General features: G+C 38.9%; 1 protein-coding gene across 2 annotated transcripts in view; it reads right to left on the bottom strand.

Moving 5' to 3' along the window:
* Positions 1-23,622, bottom strand: part of FAM189A1 (family with sequence similarity 189 member A1) — a 59,086-nt gene that overhangs the window by 8,380 nt on the left and 27,084 nt on the right. The window contains exons 4-9 of one of the 2 annotated variants that reach the window (XM_027704366.1): positions 19,551-19,658; positions 12,796-12,813; positions 9,999-10,159; positions 9,230-9,365; positions 4,226-4,301; positions 880-1,461 (exon numbers count right to left, since the gene is read on the bottom strand). In XM_027704366.1, coding sequence (XP_027560167.1) covers positions 880-1,461; positions 4,226-4,301; positions 9,230-9,365; positions 9,999-10,159; positions 12,796-12,813; positions 19,551-19,658 — 1,081 coding nt within the window. Of the gene's footprint in view, positions 1-879; positions 1,462-4,225; positions 4,302-9,229; positions 9,366-9,998; positions 10,160-12,795; positions 12,859-19,550; positions 19,659-23,622 lie in introns of both variants that reach the window. The other variant, XM_027704365.1, reaches the window with a different exon arrangement.

Here is a 23,622-nt window from a genome sequence, read left to right as displayed (position 1 = left end):
GCTGAGCTAGTCACATGATTCTTCCTGTAGATCCCTTAGAAAGCCCAAGGAACAGATCTTGTAACAGCACAATCTCTGACATCTTACAAAGCTTTAAAATCTTTACTTTCAAGCCACTTCTCCAGGTTACCCTTCTGAACCTCTCTGAACAGGTTACATCCTTTTGTAAAACCTGCCCTTTCCAAATGGTTTAGACAGTTCTACATTCCTGCTACTATTCTCTACTAAATCAACCCTTTCTTTTTCACTAACAAGCAGATTTTTTTAATGAAGATACACCGTCCAGCCAGCATCTACTCTTGTCTTCCCTACTTGTCTAAAAGGAGATTTATAGCACAAGATACTTATCCTCCACAGCCAAAAGCTTTCCTTTCCATTTATCATCCTGTCATGTGCCTCATTTTCATTTCTTTGTCCTTTAAAGCTTTTCACCCTACACTCCAACTTGCCACTGGTCACACTGACTGCCCCTGACATGCCCCAATACTCTCAACGTCGGTGTCACCTTTGGGAAACACAACCTGCTGTATTACACGTGTGACAGCTCAGGTAACAGCAGCTACCATTCAACTTCTTAGTTCAGCCTCTCAATGTAACAGTAATTGAAAGGTGGAAACAGCTACCCAACACATGGTTTTCTGAGCATTACAGAAAGAACGGGGAAATTTAGAAAAGCCAAAATTAATTTCACTCTGTCAATTTTCGCATTTCCATTCTTAAAAATTTTCGTATTTAGAAAATATGCGTGGAACTAAAGCCTTCACACATAAGTCAGTCCTCATTGGAACGTTGTATATAATTCCCAGCAGCAGCATTTGCTGCATAAATCACACACCACTCATCTGTTCCATGTTTGCAGCCCTGTGGTACCACACCTACCTTCTGTCACAGACGACCATGACACGGGGGCACTGTTTGATCGGACTATGTTTGAAATTGGGTGTTTTCTAATGTGCTGCTGCACAGCAGTCTCAGGGCCACTTGTGTGTGATGAAGTATTTGCAGGCCCAAAACAGGGAGAGGTCTGCAAAGGGACAGGCTGGCTGAAGTCCACACAGCAGGTTTTCTTTTGCTTCAAAGGTGCCGTGGCATTGCTCTCTCGAGCAGAACTCTGCAGTTCTCTTTCTGAGGGGCTGTAATTCCCTGAGGAACAGTCCAAGGGCCTGCCGTGGGCACAGTTCTTTTCCTGTCCGTGAGCCCTGTCAGTGGAGGCTCGGCTGTGGGAACTGTCATCCTCAGGAAAACCCTCTGAGCGAGTTCTGTGGAACCTGCAGTGAGTGTGGTAATCCAGGGGGCTGCAGCTCTGCTCTGCAGCCCCTTTGGGGGTTATACAGTAGGGAGAAAGATCTGCAGAGTGGAGAGATCCTTGAACTTCCAGCGAACAAAGATCTTCAGAGGAGTAGCTGCGGTCGGGGATATCAGCGGCCTCAGAGACCATCAGAGAGGTGCTCTCAACAGAAACTGCAAAACAAGAGGTTCAGAGACTAATAAAAACTTCTTGCCCTCCTCCCACTCCTCTCCCGCCCCCATTTTCAATGTACTGATTTAAATTCAGTAATCAGCAGGTACATCAATAATTATTCAAAAACACTCAGATGACAGAATGGCAAAGCAAAAAACACTGAAGTAATTTCCTTCTTTCTCCTGTCCTTCAGCAAAGACAATTGTGTGCTGTCCTCCAGTATAAGCACGTTTGAGCACCTGGTATGAAAGTATTATCTGCAACTACATTTGGACAGGAGCAGCTCTTTCACTACTGGTTTCTCTGGTAAACAAAGAGACATTGCCTGTGGCAGGGAAAGTAAAACTTTATACAAATGCTGAGAAAACATGGCTCTGATGACTTTTAAACCTATCGCTCCTGTCAGTGTTAGCTCTGCACCCAACACTTTATTCAATCAACCAACATTTCCTTGAAGCATAAAGGTCTTCACAAATAAGCATTCACCATCATAGAACATCTCTGGCACACAGCATTTGTGACACACGATTCAGGTACAAGCTAAATATTCTACACAAGGTCACATCATCTTTGAACCCTTTGTATTAAAAATTGAGCTTGTTGTCATTTTCTCTGTCGTGTCTACAAATACCCTATGAAAATAAATATTTGGTTCTGCATTATTCCCAAAGTCATGAGAAAAATAAAGAAAATAAAACTACATAACCCAGTCTCCAAGTTCCAATAGTGTAGACAACGTTTCCCATATCACACTGGAATTATTCCTGAAGGTCCTGTATCTAAAATCAAAATATTTACAAAATAAAAATCACCTAATTCTATTCAGCTCAGCAGGCTCTGATCTGTTCTTTTTGCATGACAGCTGTTACTAATCATATTCATGAGACAAATGTATTTTACCTGTTTCCTTCAGGAACAGAAGAATAGGATCTTTCTGAGAAACAGAACTTTTGTTATGTATTCCTGTGTTTTGAGGTCTAGAAAGCAGAAAGCTTTCTACAGTATAAGAAAATTAACTATCACAAGAAAAATCAAATATTCCTGAGGTTAGATTTTGTGAAGAACATTTTCTTCTTACAGAAAATGAATCATAACTATTTTCTTTTGGGGTTTCCAGGAAATAAATTTCTAACACTTACACTGTCAAAAAGGGCATAATAATCAATAGTGAAAACACATTTATACATCTACATTGTGCTAAAAGTGCATAATATGCTCCATTTATTATGTGTTAGGTGCAAAGCTGCAGTGGTTTATTGGACCATTTCTATTTGTGACGTGTCCACAAACATTTTTACATAGTTAGATAATTCTTTGCAACATATTCCCTTAACTAAAGCTTTGAAACATTTATAAAGTCTGTATGGATAAATGAAAGCATCCAGTAGTCTGTGCCTGTTTTCAGGGCACAGATCTGCACTATCCAAACACTCTGGTATGATTCAATTTAATTAATAACCAGGAGTGTGGCTGTTTGTACTATTTGCTATCTGGACTTAAGGGCCTTAAACTGTATTTTCAGCTTCTAACTATCCTGCTCTCCCATTGACATGATTTTTCTGGTACTACAGAGAGCAGGAAGAAGGACCTGAAGCAGATGAGACGCAATCACTGCTCAGAAGACATGGAATGGTAGTACCAGACTGATTTTACATGAATTAAACATGCCTGAGGACCTCCTTAGTTCCCTTTCATGTGCACACAGCATGATACATAATGTCAAAACCCTGGCTTGAGAGCTGGTCCACTGCTTCCCAATGGTCAAACCTCTAGAACTGGCCTTAAAATTTAGACTGTCATTTGTGGATGTGAAGTCCAGATGGACTTAAAACTTTAGGGACTAGCTCTCTAGGCAAAGCCCTTGTTCACAGCAGCTCTTACAGAACACCTTCAGTCTCCCTCAGTTATAACACACACACTTGCAGTTTTCAAACACCATTTAAAAATAAAAATAAAAAAAATTAGCAGTAGTGAAAGGTGATCACTGGTGGGGTGGATCTGGAAACTGAAATCCTACTCCACAAAACAGATACTCTGTGCACGTAGGAACAGATGCTCTGCACTGATCTGCCAGGCTTGTCAGTCCCATGCTGGAGGCTGGGCAAGAGAGCACCATTTGTGTTTCCTGGACCACTCTGCCACCACCTCTCTGCCCAGAGTGTACTGAGAACACGTGCCAGTCTGCTTATTAATGCAATATGAATATGAAGAGGAAAAGCATTTAATGGAAATTTAACTGGTGTTTCATACCAACTGAGGCTGCAGTGTTTAAAAAGCCTCTCTGCAGCAACACACATGGCAAGGGTACTGACTTTTAAACTTTAAACAAACAGGCTCTATGCTGCTACTACTCATCTACTTGCATTCCCAACATCTGTGCTTCAGGCAGCAAGCTTCCATTCAGGCTTCTGGAAGCCATGCATGAAACTACCATATGGAGAAGGCCTGGGGGGACTATCAGGAGGGCACCTGTGGCTGCTGACAATGAGAAACAAGCTGCAGGTATGGGCAGGACTCTTCAAAGAGAAAGGACAGTCAGTCACCATATCTGCTCGAAGGGCTTTAGAGACCACGCTTGGTTTAGCAAAACTCTGCTCTGCATTTCCAGCCACATCAGTCTCTTGACTGTGAAAAGGTTCATCTTGCCATGAATAATCTGAAAGCAAATCCTTCTGTCTCCACTGGGAAGGGCAGAGGAGAAGGAAAAGTCCACTCAAAACTCCTACTCCATCTTTAAGTAGACAAAGGCAGTGCCACGATCACCTTGTGTGCTGAAGTCCGGGGTCACGTTCCTCTCCCCCAGGGCTGAGTCAGACACTTGCTGGGTGGTACCAGAGACCTAAATGAACATTTTTAGTGAAAACAGCACGTTAATCTGGATTGTACCAAACAAAGTGTAGCACTGCTGATCTGCAGCATATACCTGACAACATTGAATAGCTTTCATATCAGCTGCTATTCAGATTGAAAATAATTTAAAGTGTTTTACAACATCTTTGAATCAGGAACCAAATGCAGGGCAAAGGAATGTACTTAACACAACTTTCACTTTTTGAGAATCTAATGGGTTTGTTACAAGTAAACTCTGTTTCTACAGTCTGCATTTTTCCATATTATGTTTGGGTTATTTTCACATCATATCACCCTAAAATAGGAGAGAGGAAAACAGAAACCACAAAAGCAAGCCCAAGAGCAGTATTTCGTGTTGGTTATATGCAGGGATGTTTACTCCTGGTGGTTTTTAAGCCCTATAACGTCATTGCCACCCAAGGGGCTGGTGCAGAGTGCTCTCTAGAATGCTGAGAATATTATAACTCACCTTTTTTCTGAAGGGATGGACATAAGTGGGTAACTGCCCTTCGCTTTTGAGAATCATGAGAACAAAATACAGAATCAGTTCTCCTGGAAATACTGCACCCATAAACACCTGAAATTTAGGAAATTTTATTTCTATTGATTTGAATAGTCTTTGGATTGGACCTTGTCGCCAATTTCAATTGATTTTTGGCAGTTCTTCGGGAATGTGATTATAAAAAAATTATTCCAATAAATAGCTGATAACAATAAAAAAGGTTGAAAGGAATGAGATTGATACCATCTTTAGCAGAAAGCACCATATCTCCTTTTGTCTGTAGGGTCACAATCAACTAGTAAAGCTAATTATGGTTGGTGACAGTCTAGAAATAAGCATCAGTCCCTTCTGTGTGCACCTTTGTGTCAAGCACTTAATTTGTATCTGGCCTTCTAAAAATTGCCTGTGACACAATTAGTCTGAAGCTATTAAGAAAAGAGCTTCCATTTCACATGCCAGTGTAGATTAAAGCACACAAATATACATATAACTTACTGTGCTCAATATTTTATTTTTCCCTATCTATCTATCTATCTATCTATCTATCTACCTACCTATCTATAGCTTACTGTGAGCAAGTGATTAGGAAAATTTTTGTGATACAAATTCAGTTTTTAAAAGTGATTTTAAGTTTAAGCGTTAGTAAATACAACTCTAAATAAAGAACAGTGCCAGAAATACTTAAACTCAGCAACAGATGGATAGAGGACTGAGAAGAAAATGTGTAACCACTCATATTTTTAAACAATTCCCCTGGAAATTTCTTTAAGATCTTTTTTGTGGCAGAATATCACATCAGCTGTAAAAAGTAAAATGTGGTGTCCCTTCAAGCTGCAGATCGTTCCTGGGAACTAACTGGAAAAGTAAGAAGTGTTCTCAAATTCTCTTTGTTGTTGGAGAAAATTCAGACTAACTACATTTTGGAACAAACAGTATAATGTTTTAAGGGTGTTTGTTTCTTTTTATAAATCTAGGGGTTCTAGGCACTTTCATAAATTCTCAACCCAGGTGCTTTCATAAACTTGATTGCTGACTGAAAAATATCTGCTGAATATTTGTGCTGAAACATTTATTGACACTAGATTCTCTCAGGGTAACTGCTGAATGTATTTTATATGCATCTGGTTGATTAACTTTCTTGCCTGGGGGGAAGGAGAACCACAGTTTTAATTGTAGGAGGTAACACTGACAATTTTTAAGCCAGGTCAGAGCTGTGGTTCACGTAGAGACGGCACATGGTTTCATACAGGTTCCTGCTCAGCCAGGGGTAATAAAACCTTATTGGCTGCAGATCCTCAGACACAAAGGTGGTAAAGACAGTCACTGAGCTTTCAACAGGAAAACGCAGGAAAAATGGTGCTTTTAACAAGCCTGCAGAGCCTGCTGGTGAGCAAACCTTATAAAAACAGTCACTGAACCCTGATCTGTTTGTTCTCATCTTTTCTATATCCTAGTCGATACTTTGCATGGAAAACTGTGTGTGAAAACCACTTTTTTTCATAGTCGTGGAATGGGAATTCTTAATCCATATAGATGACAACAGTAGTGTTTACATTGATGCAATCACATAAATTAGCACTGACATTTGTTGCTCATGAAATTAATGAACTATTGAGTCTAATTTGACATAATTTAATAAAATTCTAAGGACCTCAATCCACTTAAAAACAAATAAAACCTATGGCTTGATGCTCAGTAAAAGGTTTTACAGTTATGACATTATTACATAATGGTTCCCAGAAGCACTTTTATAGCTAAATCTGCCATGATTTCCATGGCAAAGTCTGCCTCTGAGGGATTTATAAATCTCATTATTTCAGTTCATACTGTGCTGTGCTTGGTGCATGTTCTATGAGAGCACTTCCATTATGTAAGAATTCAGGTCTCCATTTTGTTCCCCTTGTAGACCTAAAACTGTCTCAGACTTTGGCTCCATTCTCCATCTACAGCTTAACTGGGACACTAACTGCAGAACTACATTAGAGCTTCTGCTGTCAAGAAAAGTCCATGGCTCCAGCATCACTGTGTGGGCTCTGGTTGTCACTGCCAGGGAACCTCACTGCTGGGCAGCACCTGGCATCAGTTTGCTCCTACAAGCTCTCTGAACCAGCAACCACCAGACACACATAAACTCCCTGCTGGTAAGGAACTAGACAATTATCACCATTCCAAAGGAAAAGTCACCACTCATTTTCATTGGTGAGGAGAAGAAACACTTCTGGAACTCAGGTGACCAGAGATGAACAGACAAGATGCTGAGACTGACCCCAGATGTCAAAAAAACCTAACAGTGAATACATCTACTTATTAAGGCTCAAACTCTTCTTGCAAGGGCATGACAGTGCATCTTCAAATTACTGATGTTAAATTATATTTTTGTTATGTGCTGGTGTTATTGTGCTGCTAGATGTTGATGTTCATGCAAAGAGTAGTCTCAATTACAAGAGTGCTCAAAATGATTTTGTGCTTAACTATAAATAGACACTTTCCTAATTCTTACTTAGTACCACATATGAATTCTCATCACAGATATGATGCTTCTCTTTCCCTCCAGACCATGCATGATTCATATCACTTTTGCCAGTTTTTTTTATCACCAAAAAGTCTTCTCCAAGACTTGCAGGTTTATCTAAGTTACTGCAGAAGAAAAAGGATGGAACTTGGATAAAAATATTTTAGAAAGGAGATGGCCTTGAAAACTCTCATTTTGTTGTACAGCAAAGAGCAACACTCACAGTGATCACACTCAGTTTATGCTGATTCATTTAGTTATAGCCAAATAAATGAAAAGTAGTGCAATGTTTATCATGGCAAGGTAGGCATATCTTGGAGGTATCCAATTGCACCTTTTTGTGGGCTTTGCATCTCAGTCTTCTTTTTTCTCAGACATTTGTACTAATTATTTTAATAATCTTCTTGTTTATAATAGTAAAAATTTATGTAATTTTTTTTCAGTTTGAGTTTCAATTGTGGTTTCCCCCAGTGGGAAATAAATCACTAGCAAACTTTTCAGGGTTATATTTTGGGGAAAGAAAAGGTAGTCCCCTCTGTATTGTGGGTACAGTTTGGAAACCTGAACATAAGTATTTCCACAGTGCACTATTAACCACTCATAAGCACTATCTAGAGTGTTTGACTCCTGGAGCCTGCAAGAAATTACAGCTTCTAAAAGCAATTTTAAGTATTTTCCCCTTTGTGATAGTTGATTCAATTAACACAAATCACTTCAAGCCAAACTTTGCTCAAATTAGCTCTGGCTGTATATACAGATACATTATAATTCCAGTTTTAGCTGAGTCGATACTGTACAGTACAAAATAAGGCAAAAAGTGTAATATCAATATTTGTCTGAAGTATACTGGATCCTTTCTCAAAGTTCAGGATAAAGGTATTCTGCACTCTCAGGAGTAGCATTTCTGCCACATAACAGCTGTTTATTAGAAGCTGTAAAGTCAAAAGGTTAATCAATAAATAGGGAACTACTCGCTGCTGTTTCATAGGAAGAATAAGTCCCTATCTCTTTATCATTCAAATCTTTGCAACTTTGCAACTACTAAAGCATAAATTTGGCACTGGGTTCAAGGCATCCTGTCAACACTAGAGCACACCATTCTGACAATCTATACCATTATCAGATGCTTCCAGGATTTTTCCAGCACATGACCTGAAATCTGACAAAAGCAGGGAACTGAAAATATTAACTGTGTTAATCTGAGGTTATTTACAGAGATTTTTTTTTTTAGGAATTTTCAAGACCACGTTCGAGCTACACACAGAGTGTAAAATGGCAATTCATAATTATCTTGGCTTGGATCACACACACAGGGCAAATCCAAGTGTTCCTGAGCACTGGGCTACACATACACATACCCAAAACCCACAAGTTATTAGCGTTGCATGTCACAAGACACACAGTTACCTTTTTCCTTACTAAACCCACACTGTCGTGTTGAGCTGCCACGAAATGCAGGATATTACAGTGAGGCAAATCCAATGTTAGCAGTAGTTGGAATAAAAAATATTTTACAACTTTAAGGGTTTTTAAGAAAATAAACCTGCTTGCTCCCTAATCAATACTACTTATTACCTATAAGAATTGAGAAGTGTAATGTTATTTTAAAACACTATTATCCTTCTCAAATAAGGAAAAACACCATGCTTCTGTGATTCCAATCCATTCTTCTAGGTTTTTGTTACTGACAGCCCAGTATCATTCAACTTTTTTAATGGATGAAATCATGCACAAGAACACAAGGAAAATACACATTAAGTGTTAGTTAAACCTTTTTAAAGAAAATGGTCTGAAAAATGTTTTTAAAGAATATAAGTATTTTCTAATGGCTGTTCCTCAAAATTTATCTAGAACTGTTTTGCATCATGGAAATCTGAAGACTATTTCTTCTGGCTTTCCTTACCTGACTGGCAGGCATCTCTCCCATCACTGCCTCATAAGGAGGGGGCAGCTCACTTGGATACAGCATTCCCGGGCTATTAATGGTTACTTCATACAAAGCACCGAACGGGGAATGAGGAAAGTCCAAGTGGAGACCTCTGTATAAAAACACAAACAAGCAAACTTAAGAAATGGCATTGGATTTGTTTAGTAAACTATTATCTACACCACAGTGATGTAAAGCCTTCTCTGAGTTCAAAGCCAATACACTACAGAGAATTAAACTGAAGAAATTTATCAGACAACCAAAATGAAGCCCTAGTTCACAGAGTAGCTTTAAAAACTCTATTTCATTTAGGATGCCAGCCATCTCTACCAGCCTGTTTTGTCATCATTAATGTCCTTCACTATTCCACATTAACACATTTAAACTACAATGACTTTCTTAAAGAATTAAATCTCATATTCAACTTCAAGTGTATAATGTTAATTGTGAAAGGGTCACCTATAAGACGATCTCTGTTTTAAGTTCAGATATGGTTATTCTTGTCTTAGCTAAGTTCAATCATTTCTCTTTTACAGCAAAGCTTTAACACAAGTATTTCCAGATGTAGCCTGACAAGTTTGCAAAAAAACCATATGTAATGTCTCTGGAAAAAAGCACTCAGTGTAAGTGAAGGACATGATTTGCCTTCATATTCTTTGAAAGATCTTCTCAGTCTGCAGAACCACTGGTCTGCTTCTTAGTCTCAGAACTACACCCTGACTGTAAGAAAGGGAAGAAGAATCACCTCTGTGCCTCTACCACTGGTGTGCAGGTGTATTCTGGGGGGTAGTAGGGTGGAGGTGGGATTGGTGGTATGAACTCATCAAAATCCAAGGTTTGATGCAGGACAGTCCCGTGTGGAGTCATGCAGTCAGGGTTGGTAGAATGCGGCCTCTGTGGCAGAAACTGAAAATGAACAGGTCAAGTTCCTTCAGGTGGCAGAAACATCATCACTGATAATAAAAACGTCCATAAAATTGCAGTATTACCATCCCTGACCAATATCCAGTTTCATTAATAACCACACTGAAATCAAAGAGGCACTTCTGGAACCATAAGAATACTTGGGATCAGTTGAGAAGGGTAAGTCAGATTGCCAAAACACAACACAAGGTTTGACTAAAGACAGAGAGGCCTTGGGCCTCCAAGTCAGTCACTCTTAGGATGCAGAACACAGACATTGAAAATTAAATATCTTTTCAGGAAATAATTCTACATTGTATACAATTTTATGATAGTACCACATAATCAGCTGTATTTTAGTAACTGATGAACAATAGAAAAAACTACTAAAATAACAACTTTTTTTTTCCCCATCTGAAGTGCCCTGCACTTACAGGGGAAAAAAATTCAAATGCCACCCCCCAAAACAAACCCAAACAAGACTAACTAGAAATAGGCTACCACACATTCATTGAATTTTGAATCAAACAACTAAAAATAGCCCACCTATTTTTCCCTTCCAACAAAAGGGCGATTTATAACTATTCTTTATTATTCTTGTAAAAAATATATATACTTAATAGCTGTCTGTGTTTGGTGATACACTGCACACTTAAATGTGGCATAAAGGTTTTAAATGCTGGAATGAAAGTAAGAAAAACACTTATTCCATATAAACATCTCAAAACCAAAAAGAAAACAACTACACTGAACAATAAAAATTAATAATACTGAGAATTACTGTCAACATTTGTGACAGCAACCTCATCAGCTTCTAGCAGAGCAGGGATTTAAGGAAGCCATTCCAATACCTTTGATCTCAGAAACACTGTAAACAAGTGCCCTAGGAAAGGCTTAAGCTAATTCAAGATTAAATATGGACCATGCTGCAGATCACATGGAATGCAGCCACCTTGACCTGGCTCTTCATGGTCCCCACGGATAAAAGGGGATCAAAAGACAATCCAAAACCACAAAAGAATTTTTTTTTCTCTAGGCAAGCTTCTGCTGTCATATCACTTTTCTTGGATCAGTAGCTGACTTGATCTTTATCTCCTGCCTTTTAAAACAAGTCAGCTAAGAAACTTTGCTGAAGGCACATTCCTTTTTTATACTGGAACAAGACAACATTGTCTTTGTAGGTTTGCTCATTACATTATTATTTGTTTAAACCTGTGATAAAAATTTAGGAAGCAGTGAAACAAAAGGGAAAATGCTTATAACTTAGGAGATCCAGCAAATAGAAGGTAAATTACCTTCAATTTTAATATCACTGTTTTTACATCGTTCACTTTTTAAAATTTAACTTTGTGTAGTTCTGCTGAATTTACATTACCAAAGAAATGATACTGGTCTTTGGTGTTTAAAAGGTTGAGTTACATCTTAATTCTATTAAACTCCATGTATGTTGTTTCAAAGGTCAAAGCTGTAGTAACACAACACAACAGAGTCAGGAGGACCAACTTCAACCATTTGTGAAAATGAACTATTAGCTGCTTACTAATCAGCTCTCCAGAGACATTTTCACATGTAACTATTAATAGAGAACCTCCTCTGCAGAGTATATTATATCATTATATCATTACATCTTACAGCAAGCCAAGGACTCTCAGCCATTGTGTTCTACTGATGGCACAGTATAGAAAAAAAGACATGAGACATCAACTTGATTTACTCATTGTTACATGAAATGTCTGATGCTCTTTCATCTTTCATGTGAGGTGGGATGCCATTATCCCAGGTACAATCAGACATTTCTATATTTGTCTTACAGAAAAAAAACACATTCTTGCAGTCATTTGGTCTAAACTCACCTGATCTTTAAACAGCCATTTCCCAAACTGTAATATTACATTAACATTAACCATTAAACTCCAAACTTCTGCCCTAAGTTCTGCAATCATCAGTCTGCCACTGTCCCAAATACATGGAAGAATCTTTTAGGAAAAAAAAGAAGCAAGACAAACTTCAACTTAATTACTGAAAATCGGTATAAAAATTTATCATAATGGAGACAAATATCTGTATACTCTGGGTCACATTTTGTACCCTACTTGATTCCACCAGACCCAGGACTGCACTCATTTTCCTGGATGAGTTGGTAATTTGGGGTCATTTTTGCTGTCTGGAAACCAAACAATTTTCTTTCCTGACTCTCTCCCAGACTGTTTCCATATACTGGCATGGAACCCAGGTTTTGGTTGGCACCAGAGAACATGGAACTCCATCCCTCCAGTTCTGGAGTTCCCTGGAGCTGGTTTCATTCAGCCACGTATTGGGAGTGATGCTCTTAACACAGGTCAGGACACGGCAATTAAACACACGGCACTTGGACAGCAAGGGAACCATCAGCACACATTTGGGGGAATGTGACAGGAGGGAGAGGCTTTACACAGGGCAGAAGGGGCTGTGGTTCAAGAAGGAAAAGCCCTAATGTTTAGGTGCAGTTCAGTTGAACAGCAGGACCATTTGCATCCCTTTCAAGAACCGCCACTGGGAATACAAACCATGGCAGCGAACTGTGACCAACACTGATAGTGAGCAGCAGAATGGACATGAAAATGCACATTTGGGGGGGGTGTTTATAAACAACAGTTTACCTGTGTGATATCATCCTGCTGGAAGGCACAGAAATTAAAGTGAAAAAGGCTGTAAGAGGGAAACTAGCAGGAAATGAAACAATAGCAAATATAAGGGATTACCACAAAGAACAGACACCCTTCAGAAAGCAATTGGAAAGCTACTAAGTGGGAGTTAAATCATATCTTATTCCATACAACTCTACCTACTAATCTCTACAAGCCTGCAAAAGCTTATTCTTTCTGCAATAAAATGTATTTCAAAAATCTGTAAGGGTTAGTCTTAAATAGTGAAGGCTGTCAGGGGCTCAGCACAGATTTAATGCAAATTCCACAGGTCAGAAAAAGACACAGGAAGAAAATGCAAAGGGCTGAGAAAGTTGGACTAGGTGAAGAAACACTGACAAATACTTTCACAAGGAAACACACATCATTGGTATTATAAGACATCTGTAACTAAATAATCAGTCTCAAGATGCTGATGGCAAGTAGGACAGATAATAACAAGAACTGCCAGACAGAAAATGGGGGTGGTCTGTTCAGTCACCAGTACAAACAAGATCAAGTTGCACTCAATGTCATTTCAACTGCAGCTCACACTATGACACAACTCACACACTATGAAACAACTCTCACGAGCAGGTCTCCTAGACAGGCTTTTGGGAATAAACTAATGGCCACTGCAGAAGCAACAGACAGAAAATGGTTGCAGACAAGGATAAACAGCAAACAGCACCACTGGTAAACACTAAATACCCAACAGTGTTAAAAAGCTTTGCAAAACTTTGTAGTTATCAATTAATATTTCAAACACATTTACTAGGCATAAATAGAAAGCCCCCAGCTCTGGAAATGTGAAAGACTCCACCATTTCTGTTGACCTCCTGGAGCTGTTGGATGCTGAGAGCTTTCAGAAATCTCACAGGCAACGAAATACAGATCTAGAATTCATGCTCTTCTTTTAGGAAATCACTAACCTTGTGTTTGAAGCTTGGCACTCAAACTGTTACACTCATCCAGGTGTCCTCTCATCCTTGGTCAAAAGAGGGCCTTACTTTAGTCTGTGAAACACGTCTGACACTAAGAGGCCGTTACACAGATGGGAGCACGTGCTAAATGATGTGCAAGGTAGTGCACACACTGCACACGGAATTCTCTGTGTTTTAATTGGGCACCTCTAACTTGGACAGAGTGGAACAGCCTTATTTAAACAGCTCTGATGATGAGGACCACTTATTTTGTTATTTAGTTTGCAATTATGAGGGAAGGATAAAACATCTGGTTGCAGCAGAGCAAACAAGAAAGCTGTAAAACACTGTGGTTTTGTACCCACTTCTTATTCAAAACAGCAGTTAGTCCTCAGCAGCAAGTTGTTAGCAAGCAGAGAATCAGAAACACAAATGTTAGAAGTACCCCACTTCCAGAAGAGGCAAAAGTTTTTTGAAAATGTAGGTTTGCTCCCAGGCCCGTGTACTATAGCACTGAGAACTGCACAGAGGCAACGCCGGGGGCTGGACACCAGTGACCCCTCTGCCCCTTCCAGCCTGCAGCAAGGCACTGCAGCTGCCCCTTCCCAGCCAGGAAGGCAGTGCTGGGCACAATTACACAGCTCTGTGCCCAGTGTTTAACTCTCCAAGGTGAAATGAACACCATTAGACAGAGATGAATAAGATTGGAAAACTCATTCTCTTTTGCCAGACTGAACATCGAGCTCTTCACTGACAGGTCATCTAAAAGTTGGTCACTGAAGTGACCAGAATGATTAGAGTTTATTATTTATGTTCTGAATATTTTGATTACATTGAAGTAAGAGCTGATGGAGGAGCCCCAGTTAAGGAGCTGAACAAACAGCAGGTAAGACCTGTAAATATAATTCTCTAATGAAACAGTTACTCATGTGGTACCATGTGTACATCCTTCTGCCCAAGATCTGTGAGATTAGGAACTCTTCATCAGTATTCCCAGATATGGGACACCCCCCCTGAACATCAACAGACACTCTCTAGTCCATGTATCCTGCAGATGATCAGCACTACTGGCCCATGGAAATGACACTGCTGGGATTCACTGCTCAGCAATTATGACTTATCTAAACCAGCAAGTGCCACACGTCAGCACACGACTAGTGCTCTAAGGGAAACTTCTTATCTGGAGTCCTTCCCATATCTGCATGTAATTACCTCTGCCTTCTACATCACATTTAATAAATGTACTGTATAACTTCCAAATGCATCCTTTGGAGACCCTAAATTCATTATTTTCATTTCAGTCTCTATATGTCATTTATAGGAAATAAAAATTTCTAATTGCACATAATTAAATATTGGCATGTTATCTTGAGTAGAAGCTCTTTGCAATACACTCGGGTCTATAATTCTGTCTTCAATTAACTGTCCTCCTCCTGGACAGGTTGCTGTTTTCCTTTTCTGAAACACTGGAATCAGTATCTCCTAAAGGGAAATGTAGCTTCTAATTGTCTGCAAGAATAGAAGGACCATTGTTGACTCTTCTAATTTGTCCCTGATCTTAAAGGGAAATTGCAACACTGCAGGTATTTTGATAAGGCAAACAGATTCAAATTTTTCTGCTCCATTGTTTCCAGTTGCTGTTCCTACAACCATCACAAACCATTAGCTCTGTAGTCTCAGGGGGATTGGTCTGTGACAACATAATCTTTCTCAAAGCAGTGACCATATTTTAAATAGTCTTAAATATTAAATATACTTATTCTACCAAAAAATGTTTCATGAAAAAAAGCAAGTTTGTTAAAGATGTCAAAAGCCTTTCTGAACCAAAGGTTTGCATTTTACCATTTTATTTGTGGTAGACGTGAAGGGAATATTTACCCAACCATATTTACATTTAGGATCTTTCTATGGATGTATATAATTCACAATGCACATTTCTAAAGGCACTGTCCTCTGGGCTTTACAGTACCTGTAAGTGAACTTTGTGCCAAAACCCCTAATATTTAGGGTTTGATGTAATTAGATTAAATAATAATATGTAATAATGTACAATCAATTTTGACTTAGTGTGAAGCTCCACCCTGAAGGGTTTATTACTATTTCACCAGGATGTGGGGGTTAAACAATACCAGCAAGATGTTATCCTCATGCAGAGGTGCTTTATGTGAGGTGTTTGAGTAGAAATATTAACTAGAGCCTATTAAGTTAATCACATGCTGAATTATCATTATGACTGATGAAAACAGTAATTAAATGTTACAGCTTGCATGTGTCATCATTACCTTATTTCCTTTACAAAATAACAGATGGTTTTAGGTATCAAATAACATGAACAGCTACTAACAGGGATGGTGATAAAATCAGAACACACTGAATTGTATCAGTGCCAGTACTTGTAGGATAAGTACTGTATGAACATATGTGGAGTGGAAGGAGGAGTGGAATAGGTGTATTACTTCATGATTTAGCTTGGCCACAGTGGGCATCATTTCTTGTATTTATTTGTTTAGTTCAGGCAGCTACCTTTTGAAGAAAGCAGGGTGCATTTTTGCAGTAGCCATTCATCAGACAAAATGCAAACTGAAACTGCCTTAGGCAACAAATGAAATATAATGGAAGTGACAGTTTGGTTATTAAGAGAGGTTTCTTCACATTACAGAACCTCGATATAATCTCATTTGATTCACATTTATCTCCTGGAGGGGTGTGTACATAGAATAAACAATTCTGGGAAGCTCTGTAATGCAGTGCAGCCTTAAACTGTCTTGTGAAACACGTAGCAAATGCTATTTCAGTATTTAACTATGGTATTGCTTACTCTTGCACCTTTAGTACAATTGGTATGGGTTTTTTGGCCTGAGCAACACAGTGAGAAAGGTTAAAGTGAAGTGAAAAATTTGGGATACTTTCTGAAACAGTCAAGGCAAATAAGGAACAATCTAGAATAAAATACGAAATAAAATATAAAGCAAAAAAAATAGTTTGCAATATTTTGCAGTATTTTTTCCTTAACACTTGAAACCAAATGTCTGTTAGGTAGGATTATTTTTAAACCAAAATCCCCTTTTTGAATTCATTGGAAAATTTAAACTGTGCTTACTATTGGAGAGCTTGTGTTTACATTTTTTAGGACATTTTTACTAAAGATCAGTATGTCAGAAGACAGTTTCCAATCAAACACTGTCAGCTTGCTTGTTTGAATCAGACCCTCACTGTATGCAAAACTCAGCAACAAAGCATCTACTCACAGAATCACTGCTGTAGATTTCCCTGAGACTGCATTATACACCTAATTTATGTTGCTAAGCAATAAATTGAAATTGTTTGACATTTGCAAAAATTCACCATCCTAACTGATCAAATTCTGAGCCAAGAACACCAACACAGCACGTGAACCACAGAACTGATGCTCTAACGATAACCCAGCCATGGCCAAGGAGGGTGTTCCCTATTGCCTCTTCTTGCTTTAGCTACAGGAGAGCCTTCATAGCTCTTGAATACTGTAGAACAAGAGTAAAAGCATCAGCAGAATAATTAAAACTTTTTCATCTAAGGGGGTGGTATCTCTTGCTGCTGCTTGTCTTAAACTTCCAGCATGGTACAACCGGGCTAAGAGAAGATGCACACATCAGGGAAAAGTGAGAGGGAAAAGCACAAATCAAGCATTAACAAGCAAGAAAAAGGAAGTAAATCAGATTTCTGGGTGCAGTAGAGCAAAAGGGAACTGCAGGTCATGGGACAACAGGCTGAAAATAGTGAAAGAAAAAGAAATCTTCAGGTCAAATCTCAGCTGGTCTAAGTCAGCGTAGCCCCAGGGAAGTTACGCTCACTTAGGCCCGGTAGGAATCTGGCTCAGCAACCTGAAAAAAGAAAGGGAAAAACTGAGAAACAAGAGAAGATTGGGATTGAGCAGAAAGATATACACATATTGCCCTTCTTCTGTGGAGAGGGAAGAAAATTCTTGTCGATGGAGCTGAAAGGGTGGGAGCACGGACAACTAAGCAGGAAGAAAAAAAGCTGGAAGCACAAAGCATGGGAAGCAAAAGGAAATGAACATAATGCCAGGTGGTAAAGAAAGAGTTTAAAAGATGCCAAGAATGAGGTGGCAGAGAGAAAAATAATGTCCTTTTAAGGAATTTGACTTCCTATTGAGATTACTGCTTCTTGCACATGCCCCTCAGAAGTATTTGACATTGTTTTTGGTTCATTGTTATCTATACATTTTTATTCCTCTTACACTGCTAAATAACATTAAATTAAATGTAGGTTAAGATTCCTGGGATATATATGGCTACAGTTCTGGATCACTGCTACCATTCTACACTAGACGTATTTTTGAAGGTATGATGATCTCTTCATCTCCTCATCATCACTGCAAGGTGAAAAAGTTCTTTAGTCAGTGGGCATTCTTGCAGCAAATATCATGGAGGGGGAGAGTGTATGAAAAGAAAAAATACCCAGAATATCAAAAAAATCCTTTAACATTTAAAGTACAATGTGTCATCAGCTGAAACGATTCTTTCTGTCAATTGCTTGATATCCAGACCAAAGTTATTATATAAGCACCATTTACAAGTCTCTACCAACATGCACAATATGCACACATAGAGTGCTATAAGAAAAAATGCATTTATGCACTATTTGTAGTCATTGTATAGACACATGTCCTTAACTTGCTATATCCATTACTATATGAAGCAAACACCAGATCACAGACCAAAGATATTCTTTAACTGAGTTTGTAACCCAGGGACTGGAACACTTGCCTAGAAAAGACAGCCTTATCTCTGTGACTCATGCACTTATATCCATGGCACCTACTGTATTTATATTTGTTTGTTTATTTATTTATTTATTTTTAAAGCAATCACATGCCTTCATGGCAGGTCATACAACGTTTCTGTGTTGTTTAAGTGGTTTGAAGACAACTTGCTGGGCCAGTCTTCTATCTATGCAAACTTTTAAAATACTTGATGCACTAATGACTGCTATCAGGTTTGTGTGCTTGTCCTCACTTACTAAACAGGATGATTTCCTAGATTAGCCAGCAATAGAGAGAGGTTAGAAGCAGTATAGCTGGACTGCAAAATACAAAGGTTTTTAAATTTTTCTTCTTTTTTTGTGTCTCAACATCACATTGAAACCTTGCAAATTCCAGTGCTCATTTGGGATAGGAAAGCTGCCTTTGTCCAACCAAAACAAGAGAGTATCCTGGGATGCAGCTGACTATGCAGAAGACTAATGATCCTTTTCCCTCTTGTTTTGAACACAAGTGCTGCTCTGAAGCTGAATACGTTTTCCTTATGAAAATACTGTTATTGGCACAGGGCTATGAAAAGTTCCAGGTTTGAACTTATACATCTCATTCTCTGTCATTCTCATATCAAGGTAGTAGCGAAAACTAGTATCTCAGAGCTAAGTAATGGTACTGGAGAGTGAGGAAACCAGAGATAATACACAAGTAATGAGAGAAAATTTATTGTGCTTATATAACTGAACCCCGTTAATAACCTCATTAACAAAAATAACATCCTCCCAATTGCAAAATCCTGATTAAAACCCTCTAATATAATACATAAACATTTAAAACACAGTAACTATTCATACTGCATACATCTATATGCTATATTATACAGATGTATGCAGATAAAAAAAATACACCCATGTGCACACACGTTCTAACAGCACAAAAAGACACGCGAATAGGCTTAAGTTTACAAGCAAAGAGTAGGTGCAAATGAACAGAGACAGATAAGGACAATATGTTATGCTGGACAATATCCTGTGCTGTCACTGAAACATACTCACCATTTGCAGAAGATCAGAAGAAACCATCTGCATGCAACACATTGCTGTTGCCAAAGCACAGACAATGGTGGAGATGATATTGAGAGCGCACACACTGAACAACAGGTCCTGCAAGAGACAGGCAGCAGAATATCATCTCTCCACTCAGGGACACGAAGGACACCAAGTTTTTAGGAATGTGATAATAATCACTGTCAACTGCTATCAATTAATGTGGTCTCAAATAACCGTGTGGAACTCATTTAGCTTGTAATATTTTTTTAAAGCAATCTGCAAAGAGAACAGTTACAGGAAAAACTATCTTCCCTCCCCTTCTTTGCTATTAGATATTTCCTCGGAAATATTGATATTCGATTTTACAGTTCCCAGAAAGAAAAGACAAATTACTGCTTTCACAGTGGACTCCAAGCTACAGCCATCACAAGAAAGATACTATGAAGGAGACATCTGATTAAAAACAACACCACACAGAAATGTCATTGCTCTCAGTAGCTGAAATCTACAGCTTGGGGTTGTGGGTTAAAACAAATTCAACTTCAGTATGAAATAGAGACTGTTAGCCTGTGTCAGATACTTCAGGCATCTGAAACATTTTTAGATTTACAGAAAAGTGGTGATTACACCTGGGCATTCCACCTTCTGCTGATGTATGGCCCATGTTTTTTAAAAAAATCCAAGACATTTAAAATAGAACATACAGTATTTGTTTACTAAGTAGAATAAAATAAAAGAAACACCTGAATTAAAATGGAAACATTTTTAGCAACGGCATAATTAAAAACAAACCATTCATCTCTCTTCCAATCACTAGATTTGTATTTACTTTCCCAACAGCCAGTGAAAACAAACACTGATTTAGCATGCTGACTACATTTCAAAGCTGCTACAATCCTTGTACAGCAATTGCATAGCTGTTGTACTTGTGGCAATTATGTGGCTCAGTTAGTATTCTGAACAGCCAGCAAAAGCATTTGAGAAAAAGCAGCAGAGGGAGCAGATGAAAAACAAAATCAAAATTGTTACAATACCATAAGTAAAAACACTCACCGTGTAAAGAACACTCCGTAGGATCTAAGTTTAAAAGAGTATTTCAGTGACTGCCAGTGCATAAAATAACTTCCATGCTATAAAAATCAATGCATTGCTCCCTTTTTCCCAACAATACTGAAAAAAATGATAGAAAGGTGCAGATTTACTCCTGCCACTGTAATTGCATGCTCCTGAAGTGACCTTTATTTGAAGATGAAAATGCCAGCCATGGAAACCAGGTAGGCAATAAATGGGCCAACAAGTTTCAGTCATTTAATAGCTTACACTGAGAGCCAGATCTGCTCTTGCTGATCTGGTCAGTCTTCTGTCTTGTTGGCCAGCCCCTCAGCCAGGGAATAATGAATCATCAGCATCAACAGCAAACAGTGGAAGGGCCAATCTCTAACTCACATACAGAAGGTGATACAGAGGACTCATTAAAATACAAAGTCATATAGACCCACTTAGAGCATTCAAATGGAGGCAAAAGGCAAGGTGAAGCCTAGAGATTCAATTAGTTAATCATGGCACAAAAAGAGACCCTGCACGTTCATATGTTCATATGCAGAACTACAGAAAGAACACCAAGGCAGAGACAAGATCTAGGGTAGAAATAGGACTATTTCCTGGCAGTAAGAAACTTCATTCATTGCTTAATACAGTCATTTAGATCCAAAAGATTTAGCTAATCTGAGTGTATAACTTAATACCATTTATGCCAAATAATAAAATCTACATCAAAGCTCCAAATTAGGATCCGAAGCGTCTCCAAGACCCTCATAAAACTTTACATGCTTCGGGACAGACTCAACTGTGCCTCTAACGCTCATGACAGATGTTTCTTTGATCTGTTCCTAAAGATCCCACAGCTTCATCCCACTATTCCAATGATTATCTTTACCATCTGTGTCCTCCTTGTGTCCATCTCACAGCTGAAAACCATTGCTCCTTTTCTTCTCTGGCTTTTGAGAGCAGGCTATTACACAGCAGACTTTTATACCTCTAAACTCTATTATAGTTCTTGAAGTCTTTTCCACTTTTACTCCATTACATATTAACCTCATTTCCTCCAATCCTCAAGTGAAATCTCCTTCCTAGGGCTCTGACTGTTTTCACTAATTTCATTTGGTTCACCTCATCTTAGTCCACATTCTTCCTCAAATGCAGAATCCTAAACTGGGCACAACTGAAGGCCTTGCAAATGCTGACTGTAGCATAAGGATTATTTCGAGTGCCTTAAAAGCTACACTCACCCTCACACCCCTTACACATCCTGCAGTGGTGAATGGGGTTTTTCTGCAACAGCATATCAGTGATTCATCTTTTGTCCAATATAACTCCAGATCCTTTCCTACAGAAACACTACCCCTCTTCACCCTGCTACTAGGTAAGAACAGAAGCAACATCATAAAGATACAACTGTTTTTATCAGAGAAAAGCTAAAGCAAGGCTCATTTTCAATTACACTTATCTTTCATTTATAAAAAAATAAGGAATAAACCTAACCCATTTCATTCTACATGGATAGAAAGAGAAAAAGGACAAAATGACCCCCCATAATTACTTCGTCACACACTGCAAAGCACAGAGTAAAACCAAGTAATGTTTTCATTTCCAGTTATTTTTCTTTACCAGTAATCCCAGAAAACCTCTCCAGACAGTGTCAAACAGACTGCTTTAATTTTTATTCCCTGCTAACTATTGTGAAACAAGACACAAAGTAAGACTCTGCAAGCACCCTGAGGTGCAGTAGTGTCCCAGGCTGGACACTCACAATGATCACAACTCCTCTGTGGTTTGGGACTTTTCCCTCTGGTCCCTGCTCCCTGTTTGCTGTTCAGCATCACTGTTCCATGCAGGGCAGGGATCACTGTCCACAGGAACAGCCTCTCTCCACACACTCCCTTTTCACACGAAGCATTCAAGTTATTGTTCCCAATGCAACCTTTTGGAAGGTGAAGATGCAACTAGGATGTTTCAAATGCATTGATGCACAATTTTATGTATCTCAAGGATTCATAGGGAGCAGACATCTATCAGCCAAAAATGCAATAACTGAGCAATGATTGTGGTACCCTCACCATCACCAGGTATTTCTTAAAGCAATAGTACTTCTTCATTTGTTTTGGCTTCTTTTCCTAACATCTGTTTCAACTCAAACAAGAATAAACCCACAACCAATCCCTTCTCCTCTGTTCCCCACTCCCCCCCACACCCTGCAAATATTATTCAGCCTCAGGCATTTTACCATTTTTGGGGAATTTACTTCCTGTGCCCTGTAGAAAAAATAATTAGGTAATTCATGACACCCATTTATTCAGCCATAGATAAAAAATGAGCAGGAACAGGCTTTCAAGATCTAAAGCCCTCCATGGCCAAACACTACCAGAGGGGCAGTGGAGGTGCTTCCACAGACTCCAGCTGAAACACGGTGACAAATGGACACCATGGCCTTTAGGAAATCTCTCTGAAAAAACAGTAACCACAACAGGGACAATCTTAATTCTCCACAGCACCTGGCCACACACAGCTACATTTACAGGTGTCTACAGGAGCAGGAAATCTATACTAAACACAAAATCAAGGAGATTTAGTGACAGATTTTTGATTGACATCTGCAACAACACTAATCAGAAAATACAACACATGAATCTGTAATGGTCTGAAATATGATTCTTTGCTCCTGGCTGAACCAATCTTCTCCTACATGGAATTTTCTGGGTACTTTTGTATTTTTAAAACAAAAATCTGTTTCTTCAGCATGTTTATATGATAATTAATGCTCTGATAGGTATAAGGTACTAGGTAGAATTATTCTTCTACAGGTTACGTCTACAATCTTCTTGATACACCTCAACTCTCTAACTGCAGAGGACACAAATCCCCTCCAGAGTGGAAGCAGCTGTCAGAATTGCCTGGAAGCATGCCTAGATCCATCCAGATACACACCCACTGGAGGCAGACAGTACTGGGAGCTGTTTCTCTGTGGCCAGTTGTTTTCCCAAGTAGGTCTCTCAGCAAACCTCAAAAGCTGAATTAAAAT

This window comes from Neopelma chrysocephalum, unplaced genomic scaffold (assembly GCF_003984885.1).
Source record: "Neopelma chrysocephalum unplaced genomic scaffold, ASM398488v2 Primary Assembly neopelma1_274, whole genome shotgun sequence".
NCBI lineage: Eukaryota > Metazoa > Chordata > Aves > Passeriformes > Pipridae > Neopelma > Neopelma chrysocephalum.
Note: the sequence above shows the minus strand (reverse complement) of the source record. Positions and strands in the feature narration are given on the sequence as shown.